The sequence below is a fragment of the Zingiber officinale genome, chromosome 2B (assembly GCF_018446385.1).
Source record: "Zingiber officinale cultivar Zhangliang chromosome 2B, Zo_v1.1, whole genome shotgun sequence".
In the NCBI taxonomy this organism is placed as follows: Eukaryota; Viridiplantae; Streptophyta; class Magnoliopsida; order Zingiberales; family Zingiberaceae; genus Zingiber; species Zingiber officinale.
Genome location: NC_055989.1, coordinates 94,513,046 through 94,538,869, shown reverse-complemented (window position 1 = coordinate 94,538,869; position 25,824 = coordinate 94,513,046). Strand labels below are relative to the sequence as shown.

General features: G+C 35.3%; 1 protein-coding gene and 1 long non-coding RNA gene across 2 annotated transcripts in view; both read left to right on the top strand.

The window, feature by feature from the left end:
• LOC122048464 overlaps positions 1–25,824 on the top strand; it is a 33,457-nt gene extending 7,633 nt beyond the window's left edge. Inside the window, exons 2-5 of the mRNA XM_042610029.1 lie at positions 731–1,217; positions 2,727–2,826; positions 2,915–3,010; positions 25,427–25,824. Coding sequence (XP_042465963.1) covers positions 731–1,217; positions 2,727–2,826; positions 2,915–3,010; positions 25,427–25,438 — 695 coding nt within the window. The 3' untranslated portion in view covers positions 25,439–25,824. The remainder of the gene's footprint in view (positions 1–730; positions 1,218–2,726; positions 2,827–2,914; positions 3,011–25,426) is intronic.
• Positions 12,244–21,566, top strand: LOC122046416. The gene is made up of 2 exons (XR_006130290.1): positions 12,244–16,660; positions 19,869–21,566. It is a non-coding gene; the product is annotated as an uncharacterized LOC122046416 (long non-coding RNA).

Sequence of the window (25,824 nt, the reverse complement as noted above, 5' to 3'; positions counted from 1 at the left end):
ATGGCTAGATTTTAAAAAATATTAAAGAGACCTTCCCTATTAAAAATTACGACACCTCCCACTTTCTAAAATCTCTCAGTGTTCTTTAGTAATCACATATAATATAAAGTCTCAATTTAAAGTCATTTTTTATTCATATGTGCTATATGAATTTTTATATTAAACTTTTATTAAAATCATATATCCGCCGTTGTTTCAAGTAAAAAATAAATAAGTAAACAACAAAATAAAATATGAAATTCACTTGAACTTTTATACGTAATTTGATTGAAATAGGATGAAAAGTTCACTTTGTCTAAGTATTGTTGATAATGAACATTTTTTATATATTATTTTAACTTTTATACTTAATATTTTTATCATCTTGTATATTTAAATCTTATTTTATATCATATTTTATGAATTAATATATATTTAGAGTCTTGATATAATTCTTCCTATATTTTATAATATTTTATCTAAAAATATATATTTTATTTATAGGGAAGTAATCTGGAAAGATATGAATCATCCATAAAAATCATCATCATCCAAAAACAGAGTCCATTTTGGATCCAAGAGGAGAGAAGCCCAAAATAAATCTTAAACCCAATTTCACCCTCTAATGGATCCACATCATCTAATGGATTTGGATCTTCTTCCACCAACTCAAAATCCGGATCCATTCAAACTTTATCTCATCCTCAAATCTGGTCCATTGATTCGAATTGAAGAGCATCCAAGGGTTGAGGAAAAATCCCTAATTTTGGACCCCTATTCCTTTCTTCTTCTCACGCTGCCTTCACGCCGAGGGAGGCCTACGCGTGGAGAGAAAACGCGACACCGCCTTCTACTTCTTCCTCCTTCACCAACGGCCGGCGACCACCTCCGTTCAACCACCGCCGCCGGCCGGTCGCCATCTCCTTCCCTCTCCGATTCACACCGCAGCCAAGAAGCTTCTTCTTCTCGGCTTCTCATGCTCCAAACACTACTTCGCCGCAAGCCGACAACCCCTTCCTCTTCGGGTTAGAGGAGGAAGGTTCGATTCTTCCATCATCATCAGCGATTTCTTCCACATCTTCACAGATCGCAGCTAGGGCACGCGACTTCACTTCCGGCGCCCATACTCTTCGTTCCGGCAAGCATACAGCCACCTCTCCTCTTCGGGTTAAGAAGAGGAGAGTATACCACCTATTCCGGACAGCACCTTCGCCGACGGGCAGCAGCTTCCTTCCAACGTTAGTTTGATTTTCATGTGTTGGTTGTGTTGATTTGGTTATGCATTGGTTTATTTATGTGGATTGTTATTGTTGAATGTCAAGTGCTTGTATTGATTTGAACTCCCTATGCTTAGATTGCATACACTTTGGCTAATTTGATTTTTTCACGCAACATGTTCGATTAAATGTCCCAACACCTTTTGTTATTTCAATTGTCGCATTTAAGTTCGTTAAACTTCTTGCAATGTTTATTCTTGTCATGTTTCTGCTTATTTGAATGTTAGTTAGATTTGTATCTTTTATTTTCATGCAATTAGGTTAGGTTAGATTAGATTTCTTTAATGCTCTAAGTTGCATTCCATGCTTAGTTTCATTATTTGCTTACTCTATGTTGTCTCTAATTTCCTTGCAATCATAGTTTAAGTTAGACTAGGTTTTCTTACTTGCATTGTCTTTCATTTACTAGATTAGGTTTCATTTAATGCTTTGCTATTTCATTCCTTAGTTTAATTCCATTAATGGTGAAATTGTAGCGTAGAGTGACAATGCGTTGTGAGATCACTATTAATGGGTAGATAGGATGTCTTTTATTCCTTAGGACTAGATTTCATACTTTCATTACTCTTCATTCCATAGACTCAAAATTCAAAACCCAAACCCCCGGTTTCATATCAAAAATCCAAAAGTCATAACCAATCCTGAAGTTATCATCCTATCGTTACATTCTTTGGGAGACAGTCCGAGTCATTTCTATACTACTTTAGTGTAGAGGGGTTCGGTAATTTTAATTGTAATTTGATAAGCTCCCGTAGCACGACACTCGAGCTCATATCCATTGTCCATATGTTGTATTTCTCTATACTTCGATCTTTTTTTTATAAAAAAACTATTTTAGTGAATTTATATCAGTGGCAAAATAACAAATGCCCCATTAGGATATATGAGATTAATCGAGGAAGAGGGTCACCAAAGAAGAAAAAAATACAATTCATTTAAATATAGATGAGGATATAATAGGGATCGAGCCAAATCTCCTTGGAGGATTCATATAGCCGATCGTACTTAATGAGATAAAGACTTGGTTGTTGATGCTGATGTATAGTAGGGGCAAATGCTACTGAAATTGAACTAATTTAAGTTGTATATGACAGTACATACAGCTCAATGGGCTCATGAGATCCATCTAGCTGATTCAAATATCTGTTGCACTGTATGTTCTTTACTAAATACTTAGGTATGATCATCGATGGCATGATGAGATTCATATAGCTGACCCAAATATCTATCTTACACAAGTAGTTGATGTTTGTTACTTTCATACCTAGGTACAATCATCTAATCTTGACAACTTTACATTTTGTTTGTTTCCTGAAACTATTGGAACATTTTTGGTTGATTCTTTAGCTTATTATCTGTTTGTTTGTAGAATCTTGTACAAATTCTCTATTATATTACATTTTTGAATTAGTTGTTGTCAGGTCTGCATTGTTTATTAATGTCTTTATCGTATTTGAATGGCCATGATAGTCCCATTTGTTCACACATCGAGTCAGATTTTGGTGCCACTGAAAGACAAGGTGTGAGACTTTACTATGGAGCTAGAAACCTTCAGAGAATGACATATCAGGTTTCAGATATGAGTCCATCATTCAACCATGATTATAAATCTTAATATCGTTAAACTTATTAAAGAAATTGAATGCAATTCTGCTTAGGAAAGTTTCAAGGACTGGGAATCAATTGGAGTCAAAATAATACCTATTCTGTCCCAACCTGATGAAAGATGGAGTGGCGAAAGAGGATATGTACAGGTTACTCTTCTAACCAATTAATTTTTCTTTGTAAACTATACTTTCCGTCAAATATGTTTTTACGACATTGCTGACAACTTTTTCAAGAGCTAAAGATATACTAAATCCTTCATCAACTGTTGTTGTGCTTTGTGGGCGCAAACAAATGGCTGAGGTATGTTTTTCAAAGACATTATTGTAGCCATTTGCAAGTTATCTTGCAAAATTTTTCGAGTCCATGTTATTTTAATCTACGTATTCTATAGTTTTGGAATTTACTTGATTGATTTCTAGCTGTGCCTGTACCGTGAATTATATGGTTTCTCTTCATAATGTTGGCACCAATCAGTTGGAAGCTACTTGGTTTCCTCAATCATTTCAATTGTCATAGAGAGTCAGTCCTAGAATATATATATATATATATATATATATATATATATAGCTAAATTTCTTGCATTTTATTCCGGAAATTGGTAGGAAGAAGCTGCCTCATCTGTTGACCGTTTGAATTGCTCGAATAGATGCTTGGGGGATTTTGATTTATAACCGATTTATTATAATCGATTAGCTAATTACTTTTGTCAAAATTTGAGGTGTTCGAAAATGGAGCAGTCTATATACTTACATCCTTCGTATTCCTCGAGATATTCATTTGACTGGACCAATGACGACACATTGAACCGACTACAATGATATTATCATCATAGCTAGATTTTGAACACGGTATCTCCTTATTACATGTATTAAATATCTCCATCATATGTATGGTCTGAGATGAATTTTTAGAACACAGTATACCCAGGACAGGGATCAGTGGTTAATGCATGGGAGTTTGCACAATAGAGCCGGGTCGATCCTCGGCAAAATGCTGAGATTAAAAAGACCTTCCCATGCATTCGTTATCTATAGTTTCTTGATTTACCTCCGGTCGTGAATTGATTGGCGGGGATGCTAGAGGGGAATATTTCTTTTTTTACACAATGAGATGAATTTTTATTTATATTTTGATTAAAATTGTTACATGAGCTTATACTGGCCAAAATTTATAACTCTGCTATTCTACTAAGCTTCTTAGAACTTCTTTAAGTCATTTTTATGTTTTTTAGTTTTTGATTTTAATCAATGTAAATACATGTTGTTTCAATCGCGAGATGGATTGGGTATCTTATATGGATCTGGTGTGGATCCAATTATGTCATTCCGGCCCAGTTATTGTGGTCAGACTCTATTCTTCTTCTTTCGTCTGACTTTTTATTGTTTTTTTAACTATCATAAGAATAGTAGTGGATTCTTGCCTCTCAAATACTAGTCTCGAGTCCTGACTACCATAAGGATAGAAGCGGGTTTGGGCCTCTCGAATCCTAGTCTTTGATCTCGATTACCAGAAGAATAGTAGTGAGTTCAGACCTCCTAAATTCTAGTCATAGGTCTCGACTATCATAAAAATAGTAGTAGGATAGGACCTCCTAAGGACTTGAGTGACTCTTTCTTCCTGGACTGATATGCCTAGGCACTTAGTATTTGACCTTGAACCCAAGGATCGGGGTCTATATAAGTGATTGGGCGGTCGAGAGTATAGTTGGGGCTTATAAGGCATCAGGAGGTGTTAAAATTTAGGGCATGAGCGGAATGTAGGGAGGTGAAGGGTCTAGACGAGGAGGACCCAGAGGGATAGACTTTTTGGGATGCTACATTAATGAGATGATGGCAAGAGAACCACGTTGGTAGTTGGTATGGACTGATAGTGAAAGTAAAGAACAGAAAGCGACCATGGAGATATATCAAATATGAAGAACCAAAAAAGTGGTTATCAATCATCTTCATCCTCTACATTTCAATTCATTTCCTTCATTTGTATGACCACTTAAGCATCAGAGAAGATTCGCTTGATCACTTCAGCGACCTTTTGACTTGTATTAAATTTGGACAGATATCTCCACTTGAGGAGATTCCAAGATGTGCTCGATAAAAAGATGAAGTACAAAATTCGACTACAACATTCATATATTCAAAAACCATTATAGTATTGGTCAAAATACAAAAGGAATTTAGAGCTAACTGATTTAAAGGAACCTAGTAGAAAGACAGAAGATCCAAATAAACTGGTGGAATGCGGAAGCATAGTCCCCTTCAAATTGCCCAACAAAAAAACGGACAGGATCCTCTAGACCCATACCTTTGGTCCTCTCCTCGACTAGGGGTACCTCATAGGTGGGATTAGGTTCAGAAGATCCCACCATGAATGGAGTGGTCCATCCTTTGGACCGCATTTTGAGGTCCAGAAGATCCGCGCTCAACAAAAAAGGCTAATGCTCCTAGAGGCGGTTGATGAGGATGCTCAAACAGTGTAGGGTGGTCAATCTGACACTCTCAGTAATGAATTTGTTGCTATGAAGGGCGAAGGGGTGAGATAAGGACATTTGAGCTGCGACATTTTGAAACCAAAAACCCTTGGATATTGAGGTCTCTACTTCTGAATGGGGGTTTTGACATTGACGAGGATTTTTGGGAGCCATGAACAAAAACAAAGTTGAGATTCGACTTATTAGGTTTGTCTGAAAAAATAGTCAAGCTCAGGAAATCTAAAAGTTGTGACTCACTGAATAATGGTGACAAGCTTCTAGTCCTCTTCGAGTGTTGTAAATAGTGGTAGGTGGTGGTAGGGTGTTAAATAATATATTAGTTAAAGTATCACAAATTAAATAAGGGATCAACAATTAGAAAAAAATTATATATATATAGGGTTTGGTATTTTTTATTTTTTTATTAAACTCCCGATTATATATATATATATGTTGCGGGCAAAACCCTACAGATTTTATCCGCGCTGGTACATTTTTTATTTTTTTATTAAACTCCCGATTATGTCAATAAAGTTTTGCCTTTAGGATTTAAGAGTTGTGTTATAGTACTAAACAGAAAAAAAAAAAAATTCAAACCAAAATTTTTTACAAGATGAGCAGCATAAGATATATAGGGCAACAATGATATATATATATATAGTTTTTTTCTAATTGTTGATCCCTTACTTAATTTGTGGTACTTTAACTAATATATTATTTAACGCCCCACCACCACCTACCACTATTTACAACACTCGAAGAGGACTAGAAGCTTGTCATCATTATTCAGTGAGTCACAACTTTTAGATTTCCTAAGCTTGACTATTTTTTCAGACAAACTTAATAAGTCGAATCTCAACTTTATTTCTTTGTTCATGGCTCCCAAAAATCCTCGTCAATGTCAAAACCCCCCAGTCAGAAGTAGAGACCTCAATATCCAAGGGTTTTTGGTTTCAAAATGCCACATCTCAAATGTCCTTGTCTCACCCCTTCGCCCTTCATAGCAACAAATTCATTACTGAGAGTGTCAGATTGACCACCCTACACCGTTTGAGCATCCTCATCAACCGCCTCTAAGAGCATTAGCCTTTTTTGTTGAGCGCGGATCGTCTGGACCTCAAAATGCGATCCAAAGGATGGACCACTCCATTCATGGTGGGATCCTCTGAACCTAATCCCACCTATGAGGTACCCCTAGTCGAGGAGAGGACCAAGGGTATGGGTCTAGAGGATCCTGTCCGTTTTTTTGTTGGGCAATTTGAAGGGGACTATGCTTCCCCATTCCACCTGTTTATTTGGATCTTCTGTCTTTCTACTAGGTTCCTTTAAATCAGTTAGCTCTGAATTCCTTTTGTATTTTGACCGATACTATAATGGTTTTTGAATATATGAATGTTGTAGTCGAATTCTGTACTTCATCTTTTTATCGAGCACATCTTGGAGTCTCCTCAAGTGGAGATATCTGTCCAAATTTAATACAAGTCAAAAGGTCGCTGAAGTGATCAAGCGAATCTTCTCTGATGCTTAAGTGGTCGTACAAATTAAGGAAATGAATTGAAATGTAGAGGATGAAGATGGTTGATGACCACTTTTTTGGTCCTTCATATTTGATATATCTCCATGGTCGCTTTCTGTTCTTTTCTTTCACTATCAGTCCATACCAACTACCAACGTGGTTCTCTTGCTATCATCCCATTAATGTAGCAGCCCAAAAAGTCTATCCCACTGGGTCCTCCTCGTCTAGACCCTTCACCTCCCTACATTCCGCTCATGCCCTAAATTATAACACCTCCTGATGCCTTATAAGCCCCAACTATACTCTCGAGCGCCCAGTCACTTATATACACCCCGATCCTTGGGTTCAAGGTCAAATACTAAGTGCCTAGGCATATCAGTCCAGGAAGAAAGAGTCACTCGAGTCCTTAGGAGGTCCAATCCTACTATTATTTTTATGATAGTCGAGACCTATGACTAGAATTTAGGAGGTCTGAACTCACTACTATTCTTCTGGTAATCGAGATCTAAGACTAGGATTCGAGAGGCCCAAACCCGCTTCTATCCTTATGGTAGTCAGGACTCGAGACTAGTATTTGAGAGGTAAGAATCCAGTACTATTCTTATGATAGTTAAAAAAAATAATAAAAAGTCAGATGAAAGAAGAAGAATAGAGTCTGACCACAATAACTGGGTCGGAATGACATAACTGGATCCACACCAGATTCATATAAGATACCCAATCCATCTCGCGATTGAAACAACATGTATTTACATTGATTAAAATCAAAAACATAAAAATGACTTAAAGAAGTTCTAAGAAGCTTAGTAGAATAGCAGAGTTGTAAATTTTGGCCAGTACAAGCTCATGTAACAATTTTAATCAAAATATAAATAAAAATTCATCTCATTGTGCAAAAAAAGAAATGTTCCCCTCTAGCATCCTCGCCAATCAATTCACGACCGGAGGTAAATCAAGAAACTATAGATAACGAATGCATGGGAAGGTCTTTTTAATCTCAGCATTTGCCGAGGATCGACCCTGCTCTATTGTGCAAACTCCCATGCATTAACCACTAATCCCTGTCCTGGGTATACTGTGTTCTAAAAATTCATCTCAGACCATACATATAATGGAGATATTTAATACATGTAATAAGGAGATACTTTGTTCAATCTAGCTATGATGATAATATCATTGTAGTCGGTTCAATGTGTCGTATTGGTCCAGTCAAATGAATATACCTCCGACCACAATGGGATTTAAGATGAGCCAAAATAGGAAATTTCCTTCTCTTCTTCTTTCCCTCTAAGCAACCGGCCACCTTCTTCTTCCTTTCCTCTATACCTCCGGCCACAATGGGATCTAAGATGAGCTCCAAGCAAGGTCGCTGACCCTAGGTTATGGAAGCAAAGTCGCCGGCCCTAGCTTGGATGGAATCCTTTTGTCCTGCCGGTTGTAGAAGGAAGATGAATATTGTAGCCGGTCCTTAAGGAAGGGGATGAGGGAAGGGTCTGGCACCAAGGGATTAGGAAGAGAGGGAACTTACGTTGTGTGTCTCATGAGGCACCCACTCATTCTCTTTTATAATCCTTGGTCATGGCAAAAAAGGAAAGTTTTAAATATAATTAAAACTTTCTTATTTGTGGCTCTCTTAAAAAGGAAATTTTAACAACAGTTAAAATATGTCTTTTCTAAATTTCTTATTGTACATGACAATAAAGGAAAGTTTTAAAATTAATCTCTCTTTTAAAATCTCTCTCTTTTTATATATGTTCATTGTTGTGACATGCTTAGGAATCTGTGTTATTTTTAGGATTTTTTTTCCTTACTGGTTTGAATTGTTCTGCAACAAACCTAATTTATTTATGTTCATTGGTGGATGCCACCTATGTATGTAAATGGGTATCCAAATCAATGAGTACTCGGGACAAAATGTGAGCTCGAGGGTATCCATCACTTTAAGCATATTCAAAACCGTCTTGCATATATATTTTACTATACAAACCTGATTATTTGGTACTCGAACTTGGCTTAAACAAATTTTGTATCTGTGGATATGGGGCTATTAGAGACCTACTGCCATCCCTAATTCCACCACAGAAGTTAGTTATCTTCCGTTAATTAGGTGAGGTGAGTGCTATTGCATTTCTTGTCATCTTCTTATTGCATTTCTTGTCCTGACCAGTGCTTGCATTTTTTGTGATCCGGCTAGAAGTGGTTTTGATAATTTTTTTATCTATGGTCATTGTTGTGACATTCTTAGGGATTTGTGTTATTTTTAGGGTTTTTTTTACTAATTTGAATTGTTCTGCAACAAACCCAATTTATCTTATGTTCATTGTGAATACCACCATAGAAGTTAGTCCAAACAAATCATTATTCTATTTTATCTTCAGTTAATTAGGTGAGGTAAGTGCCATGCATGTTTAGGAATCATCCATTGGAGATTATAATTTTGCATGTGGCAACTTTATTTTGTCTGCACTTAAGAATCCGTAATCTTTGTGATACTTACTTTTAAATGAACTTCCAAGACTGACAAATTGCTATACCTCAAAATGAGTTATATTTCTTTACAGAAGGATTGCTTTAGTTACTTTCCTTGGGAGTTATGGAAAAAATGTACTAGTTCGCTAGTCTTCTTATCAAGCACAATCTCATCCATCGATGTTGTTATCTATTTGATCTGAATTTATTTTCAATGGTATTTATGTAAGTTATATGTTTTTTTCTTATTTTATGTTTAAAACAATTTGAATTGATTAATGTGGAAGTGGTAAGGGGTAGGAGACCAAAAACTATATATATATAGCATTGTTGCCCTATATATCTTATGCTGCTCACTTTGTACATATCTAATTTTTTTTTTTGTTTAATACTATAACACAACTCTTAAACCTTAAAGGCAAAATTTTATTGACATAATCGGGAGTTTAATAAAAAATTAAAAAATGTACCAGCGCGGATAAGATCTGTTGTTATGTTACGGACTATTTCCTATGGATTGTTAGGGACTGGTTTTGTGGACTTCCATGTCATTTTTTTTTAAATACAACATTTTCTCTTTTTTTTCCCCTTCTACTTTCTCGCCGACCACGCCTCCTGGCCACCCGCTCGACTATCGACCACTGCCCCCTGTAGAGCGAGCATCTACATGGAGCTGTGGGCGAGGTGACATGGAGCTGTGGGCGAGGTGGCAGAGCTGGTGGAGGTTTCCAATGATAGGAAGTCTCGGTACCGGGGGGATCCGGATGCTACTCTTAGTTGGCCGCTGGCCAGGAGGAAGAATGTGGAGCTATGGGCAACGAGTGGGGTCGTGTTGGGCAGGTGGCCGGATTTCGATGCGATCGCGTCTGGTCATGATTGTGCTAGAATTCGGACGCGATCGCACCATATTTCGGACGTCTGGCCATGATCGCGACGTATTCTGGTCGCGATTGCCCTTGGATTCCGGCCACGATCGCGTTGATCGTGTCAGATTCCGGATGCGATCGCGCTGATCGTGTCAGATTCTGGACACGATCGTGTCTGGCCGTAATCGCATCAGATCGCGGTTGGAATCCATCAACAATTGAGCTGGATAGTGGCCAAAATCCATGCCGCGATCGAATTGGATCGCGGTCGGAAGCCATGCCGCGATCCCCCAAGGGTTCACCTTTCCCTCCTGGCTATAGTTGGGTTGCGTCCAAGCTGTCGGCGGTGGGCAGGCAAGCGGGCAGGTGGCATTGGGCGAGGAGGCGCGGTGAGCACGACAAGCATTTCGACGAGAACGAAGAAAAAAAAGAGAAAATGTTGTATTTAAAAAATTAAAAAAATGATATGGTAGGTCCACGTAAATAGTCCGTAGCATAAGAATCCTCCCTCTCTCTCTATATATATATATCTTGGGTGACATGTCTTGGCTCTCACTACGAGGTTGGAGTCATTATCGGGTTCACCCTGCGGGTCCAGGCTCGTTGCCGGGCATGTGCGACTAGTTTGAACTCATCGCCGGGCTTAACGGTGGGCGAGCAGACGATGAATGATGATCAATGGCGGCGATGGGTTGTAGCGGCGATGGCGGTTGTAGCTGCGGCAATTTAAGGTGAAAGGAGGTGAGTTTTTTTAAATTAACTTATATTGTTGGATCACCTTATAGTTTCCAACAAAAGCGGGGAGGATAATGTCTGCCTAGGCAGCTTCCTCAAACGTCATTTAGAACACTATTTTCTCCATATTCTCTAGTCACAGTTCTTTTCGGAAACATCCTATAAAATCATAAGGACTAACCCTCTCTAATCAACCAGGGAAACTAAAGCGCCAACGTGATAACCATCCAATCATATCATTTGGCAAAAAGAGAAAAAATATAAAAAGAGATTTTATAACCAAAACTATTGGAAAAGTATTATAACGAAAACTCTTTTCAGTGACAGTTAGTCAACCCTCTCCAATAACAGAATCCAAACAGAGTATTACATTGTTTGATAAACCATAAACTTTAGCTATAAAAAATTTGTTCAGTCTGAATAATCTCTATAACCTTTTGCAAATTTGTTGGGGCCCGCTGAACCAGTGCTATTTCCTTGAGATGGTGGTGGCAAGCATAATTTTTTATAATAGTTTTTAAAGTTTCTTCCACAAACACATGTTTGTATGATGGTAATTCAAGATATTCTCTAATATCCCTATTTAAATAAACAAAAAAAAATAAATTAATAAATTTTAATAAAAAAATAATTAAAATATTAACAAATTTATTTATTTTTTATCTGTAATGCAAAATCTATGGTTTTACCATTTATCCATCGCCAAGTTGCATGAATTCAAATAAAATGTTACCATAGATTTTGCATTGCAGATAAAAAATACATAAATAAATTTATTGATATATCAATTATTTTTTTATGAAATTTATTAATCCATTTTTTATTTTGTTTGTTCAAATAGGGATATTGGTGAATATCTTGAATTACCATCATACAAACGTGTGTTTGTGGAAGAAACTATAAAATCTACTATAAAAAATTATACTTGCCGCCACCATCTCAAGGAAATGGCACTGATCAGTGGGCTCCAACAAATTTGCAAAAGATTATAGACATTATACAGATTGAACAACTTTTCAATAGCTGAAGTTTATGACTTATCAAACAATGCAATATTTTGTTTGGATATGTTTTTTTGGAGAGAGTTGACTAACTGCCACTGAAAAGAGTTTTCGTTATAATACTTTTCCAATAGTTTTGGTTATAAAATCCTTTTTTATATTTTCTCTCTTTTTGCCAGATGATATGATTGGATGGTCACCACGTTGGCGCTTTAATTTCCCTTGTTAATTAGAGAGGGTTAGTCCTTATGATTTTATGGGATGTTTCCGAACACAACTGTGACCAGAGAATATGGAGAAAATAGTGTTCTAAATGACGTTTAAGGTGATCCAACAATATAGGTTAATTAAAAAAAACTCACCTCCGTTCACCTCAAATTGCCGCAACTATAGCTGTCATCGCCGCTACAACCCATCGCCACCATTGATTATCATTCATCGCTTGCTCGTCCATCGTTAAGCTCGGCGATGAGTCCAAACTAGTCGCACATGCCCGACAACGAGCCTGGACCCATTGGGTGAACACGACAATGACTCCAACGTCGTAGCGGCGATGGCAGCTGTAGCTGCGGCGATTTGAGGTGAACGGAGGTGAGTTTTTTTTAAATTAACCTATATTGTTGGGTCACTTTAAAGTTTCCAATAAAAGCGAGAAGGATAATGTCTGCCTAGACTGCTTCCTCAAACGTCATTTAAAATACTATTTTCTCCGTATTCTCTTGTCACAATTCTCTCCGGAAACATCCCATAAAATCATAAGGACTAACCCTTTCCAATCAACCAGGGAAACTAAAGCGCCAACGTGGTGACCATCCAATCATATCATTTGGCAAAAAGTGAGAAAATATGAATAAGGATTTTATAACCAAAACTATTGGAAAAGTATTATAACGAAAACTCTTTTCAGTGGCAGTTAGTCAACTCTCTCTAAAAACAGAATCCAAGCAGAGTATTGCATTTTTTGATAAGCCATAAATTTTAGCAATAGAAAATTTAGCAGAGTATTGCATTGTTTGATAAGTCATAAACTTTAGCTATAGAAAATTTGTTCAATCTGAAAAATCTCTATAACCTTTTGCAAATTTGTTGGAGCCCGCCAAAACAATGTCAGTTCTTGAGATGGTGGCAGCAAGCATAATTTTTTATTGTAGCTTTTATTGTTTTTTCCACAAACACTCGTTTGTATGATGGTAATTTAAGATATTTTCTAATATCTCTATTTGCACAAACAAAATAAAAAATAGATTAATAAATTTTAATAACAAAATAATTGACATATTAGTAAATTTCTTTATCTATTTTTTATCTGCAATGCAGAATCTATGATTTTACTATATATCCATCGACAAGCTGCATGAATTCAAATAAAATGTTACCATAGATTTTGCAATGCAGATAAAAAATATGTAAATAAATTTATTAATATGTCAATTATTTTTTTATAAAATTTCTTAATTAATTTTTTTTGTTTGTTCAAATAGGGATATTAGAAAATATCTTAGATTACCATCATACAAATGTTTGTTTGTGGAAGAAACTATAAAAGCTACTATAAAAAATTATGTTTGCCGCCACCATCTCAAGGAAATGACACTGGTTCAGCGGGCTCTAATAAATTTGCGAAGGTTATAGAAATTTTTCAGACTGAACAAATTTTTTATAGCTAAAGTTTATGACTTATCAAAAAATGCAATACTTTGCTTGGATTCTGTTTTTTAGAAAGGGTTGACTAACTGCCACTAAAAGGAGTTTTCGTTATAATACTTTTCCAATAGTTTTGGATATAAAATCTCTTTCCATATTTTTTCTCTTTTTGCCAAATGATATGATTGGATGGTCACCACGTTTACTAACAGTTGTGTTCGGAAACATCCCATAAAATCATAAGGACTAACCCTCTCTAATCAACCAGGGAAACTAAAGCGCCAACGTGGTGACCATCCAATCATATCATTTGGCAAAAAAAAAGAAAATATAAAAAGGGATTTTATAACCAAAACTATTGGAAAAGTATTATAACTTATAAAAACTCTTTTCAATGACAGTTAGTCAACTCTCTCCAAAAATAGAATCGAAGCAGAGTATTGCATTGTTTGATAAGCCATAAACTTCAGCTATTGAAAAGTTGTTCAGTCTGAATAATCTCTATAATCTTTTGCAAATTTGTTTGAGCACGTTGAACCAGTGCCATTTCCTTGAGATGGTGGCGGCAAGTATAATTTTTTTATAGTTGTTTTTATAGTTTCTTCCACAAACACACGTTTGTATGATGGTAATTCTAGATATTTTTTAATATCCTTATTTTAACAAACAAAATAAAAAATGGATTAATAAATTTTATAAAAAAATAATTGACATATTAATAAATTAATTTATCTATTTTTTATTTGCAATGCAGAATCTATGGTTGTACCATATATCCATCGACAAGCTGCATAAATTCAAATAAAATGTTACCATAGGTTTTCCATTGCAGATAAAAAATACGAAAATAATTTTATTAATATGTCAATTATTTTTTTATTAAATTTATTAATCTATTTTTTTTTTGTTTATGTAAATAGGGATATTAGAAAATATCTTGAATTAACATCATACAAACGTGTGTTTGTGGAAGAAAGTATAAAAACTTCTATAAAAAATTATGCTTGCCGCCACCATCTCAAGAAATGACACTGGTTTTGCGGGCCCCAACAAGTTTGCAAAAGCTTATAAAGATTTTTCAGATTGAACAAATTTTCTATAACTGAAGTTTATGGCTTATCAAAAAATGCAATACTCTGCTTGGATTCTGTTTTTGGAGAGAGTTGACTAACTGGCACTGATAAAAGTTTAAGTTATAATACTTTTTCAATAGTTTTGAATATAAAATCCCTTGTCATATTTAATCCCTTTTTGCCAAATGATATGATTGGATGGTCACCACGCTGGCGCTTAAGGTGATCTAATAATATAGGTTAATTTAAAAAAACTCACCTCCGTTCACCTCAAATTGCCGCAGCTACAGCTGTCATCACCGTTACAGCCCATCGCCAACATTGATCATCATTCATCGCCTACTCGCCCAACGTTAAGCATGGCAATGAGTCCAAATTAGTCACACATGCCCGACAACGAGCCTGGACCCGTTGGGTGAACACGACAATGATTCCAACCCTCGTAGCGGCGATTGCAGCTGTAGCTGCGGTCATTTGAGGTGAACGGAGGTGAGTTTTTTTTAAATTAACCTATATTGTTGGATCATCTTAAAGTTTCCAATAAAAGCGGAAAGGATAATGTCAGCCTAGACTGTTTCCTCGAACGTCATTTAAAATACTATTTTCTCCATATTCTCTTGTCACAGTTCTTTTTGGAAACATCCCATAAAATCATAGTTCAGATCCTCTGTCCCTATTTCTCTCTATCCCCGTGTCCCATTGTCGGTCGGACGGATCAGATTAAATCTCAAGGTATCATGACATCTTTAATATATGTGCAGTATCCTCGTGATGTGCAAAGTATCCTTGAGATTTAATCTGATCGACAATGAGACACGAGGATAGAGAGAAATGGAGACAGAGGATCTGAACTGATAAAATCATAAGGACTAACCCTTTCCATTCAACCAGGGAAACTAAAGCGTCAATGTGGTGACCATCCAATCATATCATTTGGCAAAAAGAGAGAAAATATGAATAGGGATTTTATAACCAAAACTATTGGAAAAGTATTATAACGAAAACTCCTTTCAGTGGTCAGTTATTTAACCCTCTCCAAAAACAGAATCCAAGCAGAGTTTTGCATTGTTTGATAAGTCATAAACTTTAGCAATAGAAAATTTGTTCAATCTAAATAATCTCTATAACGTTTTGCAAATTTGTTGGAGCCCGCAAAACCAGTGCCATTTCTTGAGATGGTGACGGCAAGCATAATTTTTTATAGTAGATTTTATAGTTTCTTCCACAAACAAGCGTTTGTATGATGGTAATTTCAAGATATTTTCTAATATCCCTATTTGTATAAACAAAATAAAAAATAGATTAATAAATTTTATAAAAAAATAATTGACATACCAATAAATTTATTTTCGTATTTTTTATCTGCAATGGGAAACCTATGGTAACATTTTATTTGAATTCATGCAGCTTGTCGATGGATATATGGTACAACTATAGATTCTGCATTTCAGATAAAAAATAGATAAATAAATTTATTAATATGTCAATTATTTTTTTAATAAAATTTATTAATCTATTTTTTATTTTGTTTGTGCAAATAGAGATATTAGAAAATATCTTGAATTACCATTATACATACGTGAGTTTGTGGAAGAAACTATAAATGCTACTATAAAAAATTATTCTTGCCGCCACCATCTCAAAAAATGTCACTGGTTTTGCGGGCTCCAACAAATTTGCAAAAGGTTATAGAGATTCATCAGACTGAACAAATTTTCTATAACTGAAGTTTATGCCTTATCAAACAATCCAATACTCTGCTTGGATTCTGTTTTTGGAGAGAGTTGATTAACTGCCACTGAAAAGAGTTTTCGTTATAATAATTTTCCAATAGTTTTGGTTATAAAATCCCTATTCATATTTTCTCTTTTTTTGCCAAATGATATGATTGGATGGTCACCACGTAAGCGTTTTAGTTTCCTTGGTTGATTAGAGAGGGTTAGTCCTTATGATTTTATGGGATGTTTCCGAAGACAACTGTGACCAAAGAGTTTGGAGAAAATCGTGTTCTAAATGACGTTTGAGGTAGCTGCTTAGGCAAACTTTATCCTCCCCGCTTTTGTTGAAAACTTTAAGGTGATCTAACATTATAGGTTAATTTAAAAAAACTCACCTCCTTTCACCTTAAATCGCCGTAGCTACAGCTGCCATCGCCGCTACGAGGTTGGAGTCATTGTCGGGTTCACCCAATGGGTCCAGGCTCGTTGTCGGGCATGTGTGACTAATTTGGACTCATTGCCATGCTTAACGTTGGGCGAGTAGGCGATGAATGATGATCAATGTTGGCGATGGGCTGTAACGGTGATGACAGCTGTAGCTGCGGCAATTTGAGGTGAACGGAGGTGAGTTTTTTTAAATTAACCTATATTATTAGATCACCTTAAAGTTTTCAACAAAAGCAGGGAGGATAATGTCTGCCTAGGCAGCTACCTCAAACGTTATTTAGAACACTATTTTCTCCATATTCTCTGGTCACAGTTGTCTTTGGAAACATCCCATAAAATCATAAGGACTAACCCTCTCTAATCAACCAGGGAAACTAAAGCGCAAACGTGGTGACCATTCAATCATATCATTTGGCAAAAAGAGAGAAAATATAAAAAGGTATTTTATAACCAAAACTATTGGAAAAGTATTATACCGAAAACTCTTTTCAGTGACAATTAGTCAACTCTCTCCAAAAACAGAATTCAAGCAGAGTATTGCATTGTTTGATAAGGCATAAACTTCAGCTATAGAAAATTTGTTCAATCTGATGAATCTCTATAATCTTTTGCAAATTTGTTAGAGCCCGCTGAACCAGTGCCATTTCTTGAGATGGTGGCGGCAAACATAATATTTTATAGTAGCTTTTATAGTTTTTCCACAAACTCACGTTTGTATGATGGTAATTCAAGATATTTTCTAATATCCCTATTTGCACAAACAAAATAAAAAATAGATTATTAAATTTTAATAAAAAAATAATTAACATATTAATAAATTTAGTTATCTATTTTTTATCTGCAATGCAGAATCTATAGTTGTACCATATATCCATCGTCAAGCTCCATCGACAAGCTGCATGAATTCAAATAAAATGTTACCATAGGTTTTTTATTGCAGATAAAAAATACGAAAATAAATTTATTGATATGTCAATTATTTTTTTTATAAAATTTATTAATTTATTTTTTATTTTGTCTATAAAAATAGGGATATTAAAAAATATCTTGAATTACCATCTTACAAACGTGTGTTTGTGGAAGAAACTATAAAGTTACTATAAAAAATTATGCTTGCCGCCACCATCTCAAAAAATTGCACTGGTTTTGCGGGCCCCTACAAATTTGCAAAAGGTTATAGAGATTTTTCAGATTTCACAAATTTTCTATAGCTGAAGTTTATGGCTTATCAAAAAATGCAATACTCTCCTTGGATTCTGTTTTTGGAGAGAGTTGACTAACTGCCACTGGAAAGAGTTTTCGTTATTATACTTTTCCAATAGTTTTGGTTATAAAATCCCTATTCATATTTTCTCTCTTTTTGCCAAATGATATGATTGGATGGTTACCACGTTAGCGCTTTAGTTTCCCTGGTTGATTAGAGAGGGTTAGTCCTTATGATTTTATGGGATGTTTCCGGAAACAACTGTGACCAGAGAGTTTAGAGAAAATCGTGTTCTAAATGACGTTTGAGGTAGCTGCCTAGGCAGACTTTATCCTCTCCGCTTTTGTTGGAAACTTTAAGGTGATCCAATATTATAGGTTAATTTAAAAAAACTCACATCCTTTCACCTTAAATCGTCGTAGCTATAGCTGCCATCACCGCTACGAGATCGGAGTCATTATCGGGTTCACCCAATGGGTCCAGGCTCGTTGCCGGGCATGTGTGACTAGTTTGGACTCATCGTCGGGCTTAACGATGGGCGTGCAAGCAATGAATGATAATCAATGGTGGCGATGGGCTGTAGCGGCGATGGCAGTTGTAGCTGCGGTAATTTGTGGTGAACGGAGGTGAATTTTTTAAAATTAACCTATATTGTTAGATCACCTTAAAATTTTCAACAAAAGCGGGGAGGATAATGTCTGCCTAGGCAGCTATTTCAAATGTCATTTAGAACACTATTTTCTCCATATTTTCTGGTCACAGTTGTTTTCGGAAACATCCCATAAAATCATAAGGACTAACCCTCTCTAATCGACCAGGGAAACTAAAGCGCCAACGTGGTGACCATCCAATTATATCATTTGGCAAAAAGAGAGAATATAAAAAGGGATTTTATAACCAAAACTATTGAAAAGTATTATAACGAAAACTCTTTTCAGTGGCAGTTAGTCAACTCTCTCCAAAAACAGAATCCAAGCAGAGTATTGTATTGTTTGATAAGCCATAAATTTCAGTTATAGAAATTTTGTTCAGTCTGAAGAATCTCTATAACCTTTTGCAAATTTGTTAGAGCCCGCTGAACCAGTGCCATTTCTTGAGATGGTGGCGGCAAGCATAATTTTTTATAGTAGCTTTTATAGTTTCTTCCACAAACTCACATTTGTATAATGGTAATTCAAGATATTTTCTAATATTCCTATTTCCACAAACAAAATAAAAAATAGATTATTAAATTTTAATAAAAAAATAATTGACATATTAATAAGTTTATTTATCTATTTTTTATTTGCAATGCAGAATCTATGGTTGTACCATATATCCATCGACAAGCTACATAAATTCAAATAAATTGTTACCATAGGTTTTCCATTGCAGATAAAAAATACGAAAATAAATTTATTGATATGTCAATTATCTTTTTATAAAACTTATTAATTTATTTTTTTTTTTATGCAAATAGGGATATTAGAAAATATCTTGAATTATCATCATACAAACGTGTGTTTGTGGAAGATACTATAAAAGCTACTATAAAAAATTATGCTTGCCGCCACCATTTCAAGAAATGACACTGGTTTTGCGGGCCTCAACAAATTTGTAAAAGATTTTTCAGATTGAACAAATTTTCTATAGCTGAAGTTTATGGCTTATCAAAAAATGCAATATTCTGTTTGGATTCTGTTTTTGGAGAGAGTTGACTAACTGCTACTGAAAAGAGTTTTCGTTATAATAATTTTCCAATAGTGTTGGTTATAAAATCCTTTTCATATTTTCTCCCTGTTTACCAAATGATATGATTGGGTCATCACGTTGGCGTTTTAGTTTCCCTGGTTGATTAGAGAGGGTTAGTCCTTATGATTTTGAGGTAGCTGCCTAGGCAGACATTATCCTCCCCGCTTTTGTTAAAAATTTTAAGGTGATCCAACAATATAGGTTAATTTAAAAAAACTGACCTCCGTTCAGCTCAAATTGCCGCAGCTACAGCTACCATCGCCGTTACAACCTATCGCCACCATTGATCATCATTCATCGCATGCTCGCCCATCGTTAAGCCCGGCGATGAACCCAAACTAGTCACACATGCCCGACAACGAGCCTGGACCCGTTGGGTAAACACGACAATGACTCCAACCTCGTAGCGGCGATGGCAGCTTTAGATGCGGCGATTTGAGGTGAACGGAGGTGAGTTTTTTTTTAAATTAACCTATATTGTTGGATCACCTTAAAGTTTCCAATAAAAGCGGGAAGGATAATGCCTGCCTAGACTGCTTCCTCAAACGTCATTTAAAATACTATTTTCTTCATATTCTCTTGTCACAGTTCTCTTCGGAAACATCCCATAAAATCATAAGGACTAACCTTTCCAATCAACCAGGGAAACTAAAGCGCCAACGTGGTGACCATCCAATCATATCATTTGGCAAAAAGAGAAAATATATGAATAGGGATTTTATAACCAAAACTATTGGAAAAGTATTATAACGAAAACTTCTTTCAGTGATCAGTTAGTCAACCCTCTTCAAAAATAGAATCCAAGCAGAGTATTGTATTGTTTGATAAGCCATAAACTTTAGATATATAAAATTTGTTCAATCTAATGAATCTCTATAATTTTTTGCAAATTTGTTGGGCCCGCAAAACCAGTGCCATTTATTGAGATGGTGGCGGCAAGCATAATTTTTTATAGTAGCTTTTATAGTTTCTTCCACAAACACACTTTTATATGATGGTAATTCAAGATATTTTCTAATATCCCTATTTGCATAAACAAAATAAAAAATAGATTAATAAATTTTATAAAAAAATAATTGACATATCAATAAATATATTTTCGTATTTATTATCTGCAATGGAAAACCTATAGTAACATTTTATTTGAATTCATGCAGCTTGTTGATGGATATATGGTACAACCATAGATTCTGCATTGCAGATAAATAAATTTATTAATATGTCAATTATTTTTTTATTAAAATTTATTAATCTATTTTTTATTTTGTTTGTGCAAATAGGGATATTAGAAAATATCTTGAATTACCATTATACAAATGTGAGTTTGTGGAAGAAACTATAAAAGCTACTATAAAAAATTATGCTTGCCGCCACCATCTCAATAAATGACATTGGTTCAGCGGACTTTAACAAATTTGCAAAAGGTTATAGAGATTTTTCAGACTGAACAAATTTTCTATAGCTGAAGTTTATGCCTTATCAAACAATGCAATACTCTGCTTGGATTCTGTTTTTGGAGAGAATTGACTAACTGCCACTGAAAAGAGTTTTCGTTATAATACTTTTCCAATAGTTTTGGTTATAAAATCTGTTTTCATATTTTTTCTCTTTTTGCCAAATGATATGATTGGATGGTCACCACGTTGGCGCTTTAGTTTCCCTGGTTGATTAGAGAGGGTTAGTCCTTATGATTTTATGGGATGTTTCCGAAGACAACTGTGACCAGAGAATATGGAGAAAATAGTGTTCTAAATGACGTTTGAGGTAGCTGCCTAGGCAGACATTATCCTCCCTGCTTTTGTTGGAAATTTTAAGGTGATCTAACAATATAGGTTAATTTAAAAAAACTCATCTCCTTTCACCTCAATTCGTCGCAGGTACAGCTGCCATCGCTGTTACGAGGTTGGAGTCATTGTCGTGTTCACCCAACGGGTCCAGGCTCGTTGTCGGGCATGTGTGACTGGTTTGGACTCATCTCCGGGCTTAACGGTGGGCAAGCAGGCGATGAATGATGATCAATGGCGGCGATGGGCTGTAGCGGTGATGGTCGTTGTAGCTGCGGCGATTTGAGTTAAAAGGAGGTGAGTTTTTTTAAATTAACCTATATTGTTGGATCACGTTAAAGTTTCCAACAAAAGCAGGGAGGATAATGTCTGTCTAGACAGTTACCTCAAACGTCATTTAGAACAATATTTTCTCCATATTCTCTTGTCATTGTTATCTTCGGAAACGTCCCATAAAATCATAAGGACTAACTTCTCTAATCAACTAGGGAATCTAAAGCGCCAACGTGGTGACCATCCAATGATATCATTTGGCAAAAAGCGAGAAAATATGAAAAGAGATTTTGTAACAAAAACTATTGGATAAGTTTTATAACGAAAACTCTTTTCAGTGACAGTTAGTCAATCCTTTCCAAAAACAGAATCCAAGCAGAGTATTGCATTGTTTGATAAGCCATAAACTTTAGCTATAGAAAATTTGTTTAGTCTGAAGAATCTCTATAACCTTTTGTTAATTGGTTTGAGCTCGCTGAACCAATGCCATTTCCTTGAGATGGTGGTGGCAAGCTTAATTTTTTATAGTAGTTTTTTTAGTTTTTACACAAACACACGTTTGTATGATGGTAAATGATATTCTCTAATATTCCTATTTAAACAAACAAAAAAAAATAGATTAATAAATTTTAATAAAAAAATAATTGACATATTAATAAATTTATTTATCTTTTTTTTATCGGCAATGCAGAATCTATGGTTTTACCATATTTCCATCGACAAGCTATATGAATTCAAATAAAATGTTACCATAGATTTTGCATTGCAGATAAAAAATACGTAAATAAATTTATTAAGAAGATTTTATTTGCATTGCAAATAAATTTTATTTACATTGCAAATAAAATGTTACCGTAGATTTTTCATATTTGAGATTGAGAAGATTGGACGATGGATCATTGTTGTTTGTATAATAGTTCTAGAATATCTATATTTGAAAATAGTTCAGTACCAAATTCAATAGTGTAAGAGAGCTTGAAGAAATTTTAGTTTACAATTTGCACCTGTTTGAATGTGTCTAGGTAGTTCTTGCATTGTGTTGGGACTTGACCTTGGATAATGCAAATCCTTTCATTTTTCATGTTAATCCTAGATTCCCAATTCTCTAATAGCCTAAGTAGAAAAAAAGTACCGATACGGAAGGTGGGTCTTTGTGATAGTTACAGTAAGAAGGAATTATTTGGGATGTGTGAGTGTTACTGGAAAAACTCATTAAGGATTCCCGTTTCTTCTTTTTCCTTGCACTATTCACAATTCCATATTACAAATAGATTCTTGACTATTGTAGTATTTACATTATACTTCCTATACTATTTATATATGGGTGGGTGTCTAATACTCCCTTTCACGTTGGTTCAAATATAATGTGACAACTTAGCTTGTTATAAATATAGTCAATCTTGGGACCTCTTAAAGGCCAAGTGAGTAAATTTGCTAATTGTTTATTGAAGCTAATTCATGTAGGGAAAATCTCAATGGATTTCTCTTTCTCAATGATGTAGTGAGAATCAAGCTTGTTCTCTCATAAAACACTAGATTAGAAGGTTTGTGCATAGCAATTTGGTTATTATGAAAAATTTCATCAAAGCCACAGGTCCACGGCATAACTAATGATCTAAATAAGTTCATATGTTGCTACCACCATTGCTCTATATTCTGCCTCATCATTTGATTGAGCTACTATATCTTGCTTCTCGTTTTAAATTGGAAATTAAGTTGCTAGGTAGGAGAACACAATAGGCTGGAGTAGATCAGCTATCTGTAGATGAGGTTCTCATTCTACATCAATGTATCCTACAACATGTAGGTGACTTTGATTGTGGAATAAGAGCCCTTTTCCAGGACTATTAAGAAGTTGCTCTTTAATGATCAGAACATGGAGCCTCTACAAGGTGACTGAATCCTCAAGTTTTTGACTTTTGTAACTATAAGATAATTTAGTTTTCCCATTTATGTTTTAAATTTTCCATGATAAATTAGTGACTCCCCCTATCTAATCACCATTTTGAAGTTTGGATTCATAGGAGTATTTGCTGGTCTGGTACCTAATATGCCAGTCTCCTCAAGCATGCTTTCCATGAGAGTTGTAGATATCTCCCCTATACGTGTCACCTCTATACCAACAAAATACTTGAGATCGCCTAAGTTCTTATTTTGAAAATGCTGGTGGAGATAATCTTTCAGTTATGCAATCCCAACTGCATCATCCTTGCTAATGATAATGTGGTCCACAAACAAGAAGAAGAATGCATCTACTTGACTGAGAGAAGGTGAAAAATCTAGTCATCTGTTGCACTTATCATTATGAAATTAAGGAGAAGAGCTGAATTAAAATTGCCAAACCAAGCTCTATTTCTTTAGCTTGTAGATCAATTTCTTTAGTTTGCACACAAAGTTGATTTCTCTTAAGCAACACATCTTAAGGTTGCTTCATATGTACTTCCTTAGTAATATCGTTAGAAAGCAAAATACTCTTAGTATCTAGTTGGTGAAGAGGCCAGTGAAAAATAATTGCTAATGTGAAGAATAGTCAGATTGCAGTAATTTTGACCATTGGAGAAAAAGTCTCTCAGTCCACCCTACATAGTTGAGTTGATACTTTAGTTGTCAAACGAGCCTTTAAGAAGTTTGCAGTACCATTGTGGGAACATCTGATTGTGAAGACACATTTGCAACCTACCTTAGATTTTCCTAAAATAAGGTGTAATTAGTTCCCAAATGTCGTTAGAGTGGTGGGCATTCATTTCCTTGAATATTGCTTGCCGCCAGTTGGGGTTTGAAAGAGCCTCTTAAACATTGCATGAAATTAACTGTGAATCTAGGAAGACAAAGGTAGAATATTTGGGTTATAACAAATCATATGATAGGAATCGAGAAAGTGGACGTGAAGTAGAGTACTGTTAAATACTTTTACATAAAGCGATCTACCACATGAAGTAGAATACTTTTAAATACTTTTACAGAAAGCGATGGGTAGATCACAGTTGGTGGGCAGATTTGGGACGACAACAAGTGATTGGCAATTGAGTCTTTATAGGTGATTTCATGTTTTTATGGGATAATACTTGGAAATAGCATGAACTTAAGCAGTTCCTTGGATTCTAGCTGAAATTTTAATTTGTTTGGATTATATGCACCAGCTGTTACTGATTACAATCATGATCACATGGAAATAGGCCTGTTCGCCAATGTCGCGCCACATGTCTAACCCTATCATTAACACGGGCTAAACCGATAATCAGACACCTCAAACATGGTGTTTCCCGTCATCTCAATGGCAGAATGTTCCCAAGGCACCTCATGTCACCTGTTTGATTCCATGCCATTCAAGTTACATTAGAAATAGATGAAACTTTAACCATAATTGAATCGAAACAAAAGTAGATATATACGATTGAAACTAGTTAAAATATTAGGTGGATCTTAAAACATGCTCAAACCTCATGCTACTTTATTTGCTTAATCATACTGTCCCTTCAGCTCGCATCCTTAGTTGCTTCAGGATCTATACTTTCTTTCGGAACCTTTTCTGCTAGTAATTGGGAATTATGGAAATTAAATTTCCTTAAGCTACTCGAGAATTGTCTCAAACTAATCATTAAATTCACACTTGTTTTCTTATATTTTTTTGTAGGAATTATGTTGAGGCTCTGTTTGATGAACTTGTAGAAAGTACAAGAAAGCTGATAAAAGCAACTTCTAGAGAGATTGAGAAATGGAGATAAAATGGCAAATATGTTGCTCTTCTCCATGTAAAGGCGTACAGAACTATCCAACCTTTAATTTCTTACGTCGTTAAGAAAAATTAATTGAATATTTAAAGATTGTTAAGTCAGACTACTAGTGGCACGTTTTTTGTGTTTTTTTTCCCTTTGATTTGGTTGTGGTGCAACTTTAAATCATTTCTTTTTCTCCACGTTGTATTATTGAAATGGTTGAACTGAATTTGATGGTGATGCTTCCTCAACCTCAACTGAGATGGAAAAAGAATTTTGATAACAAGGCTTTTCACAGTTTATGCAGATGCCTTGC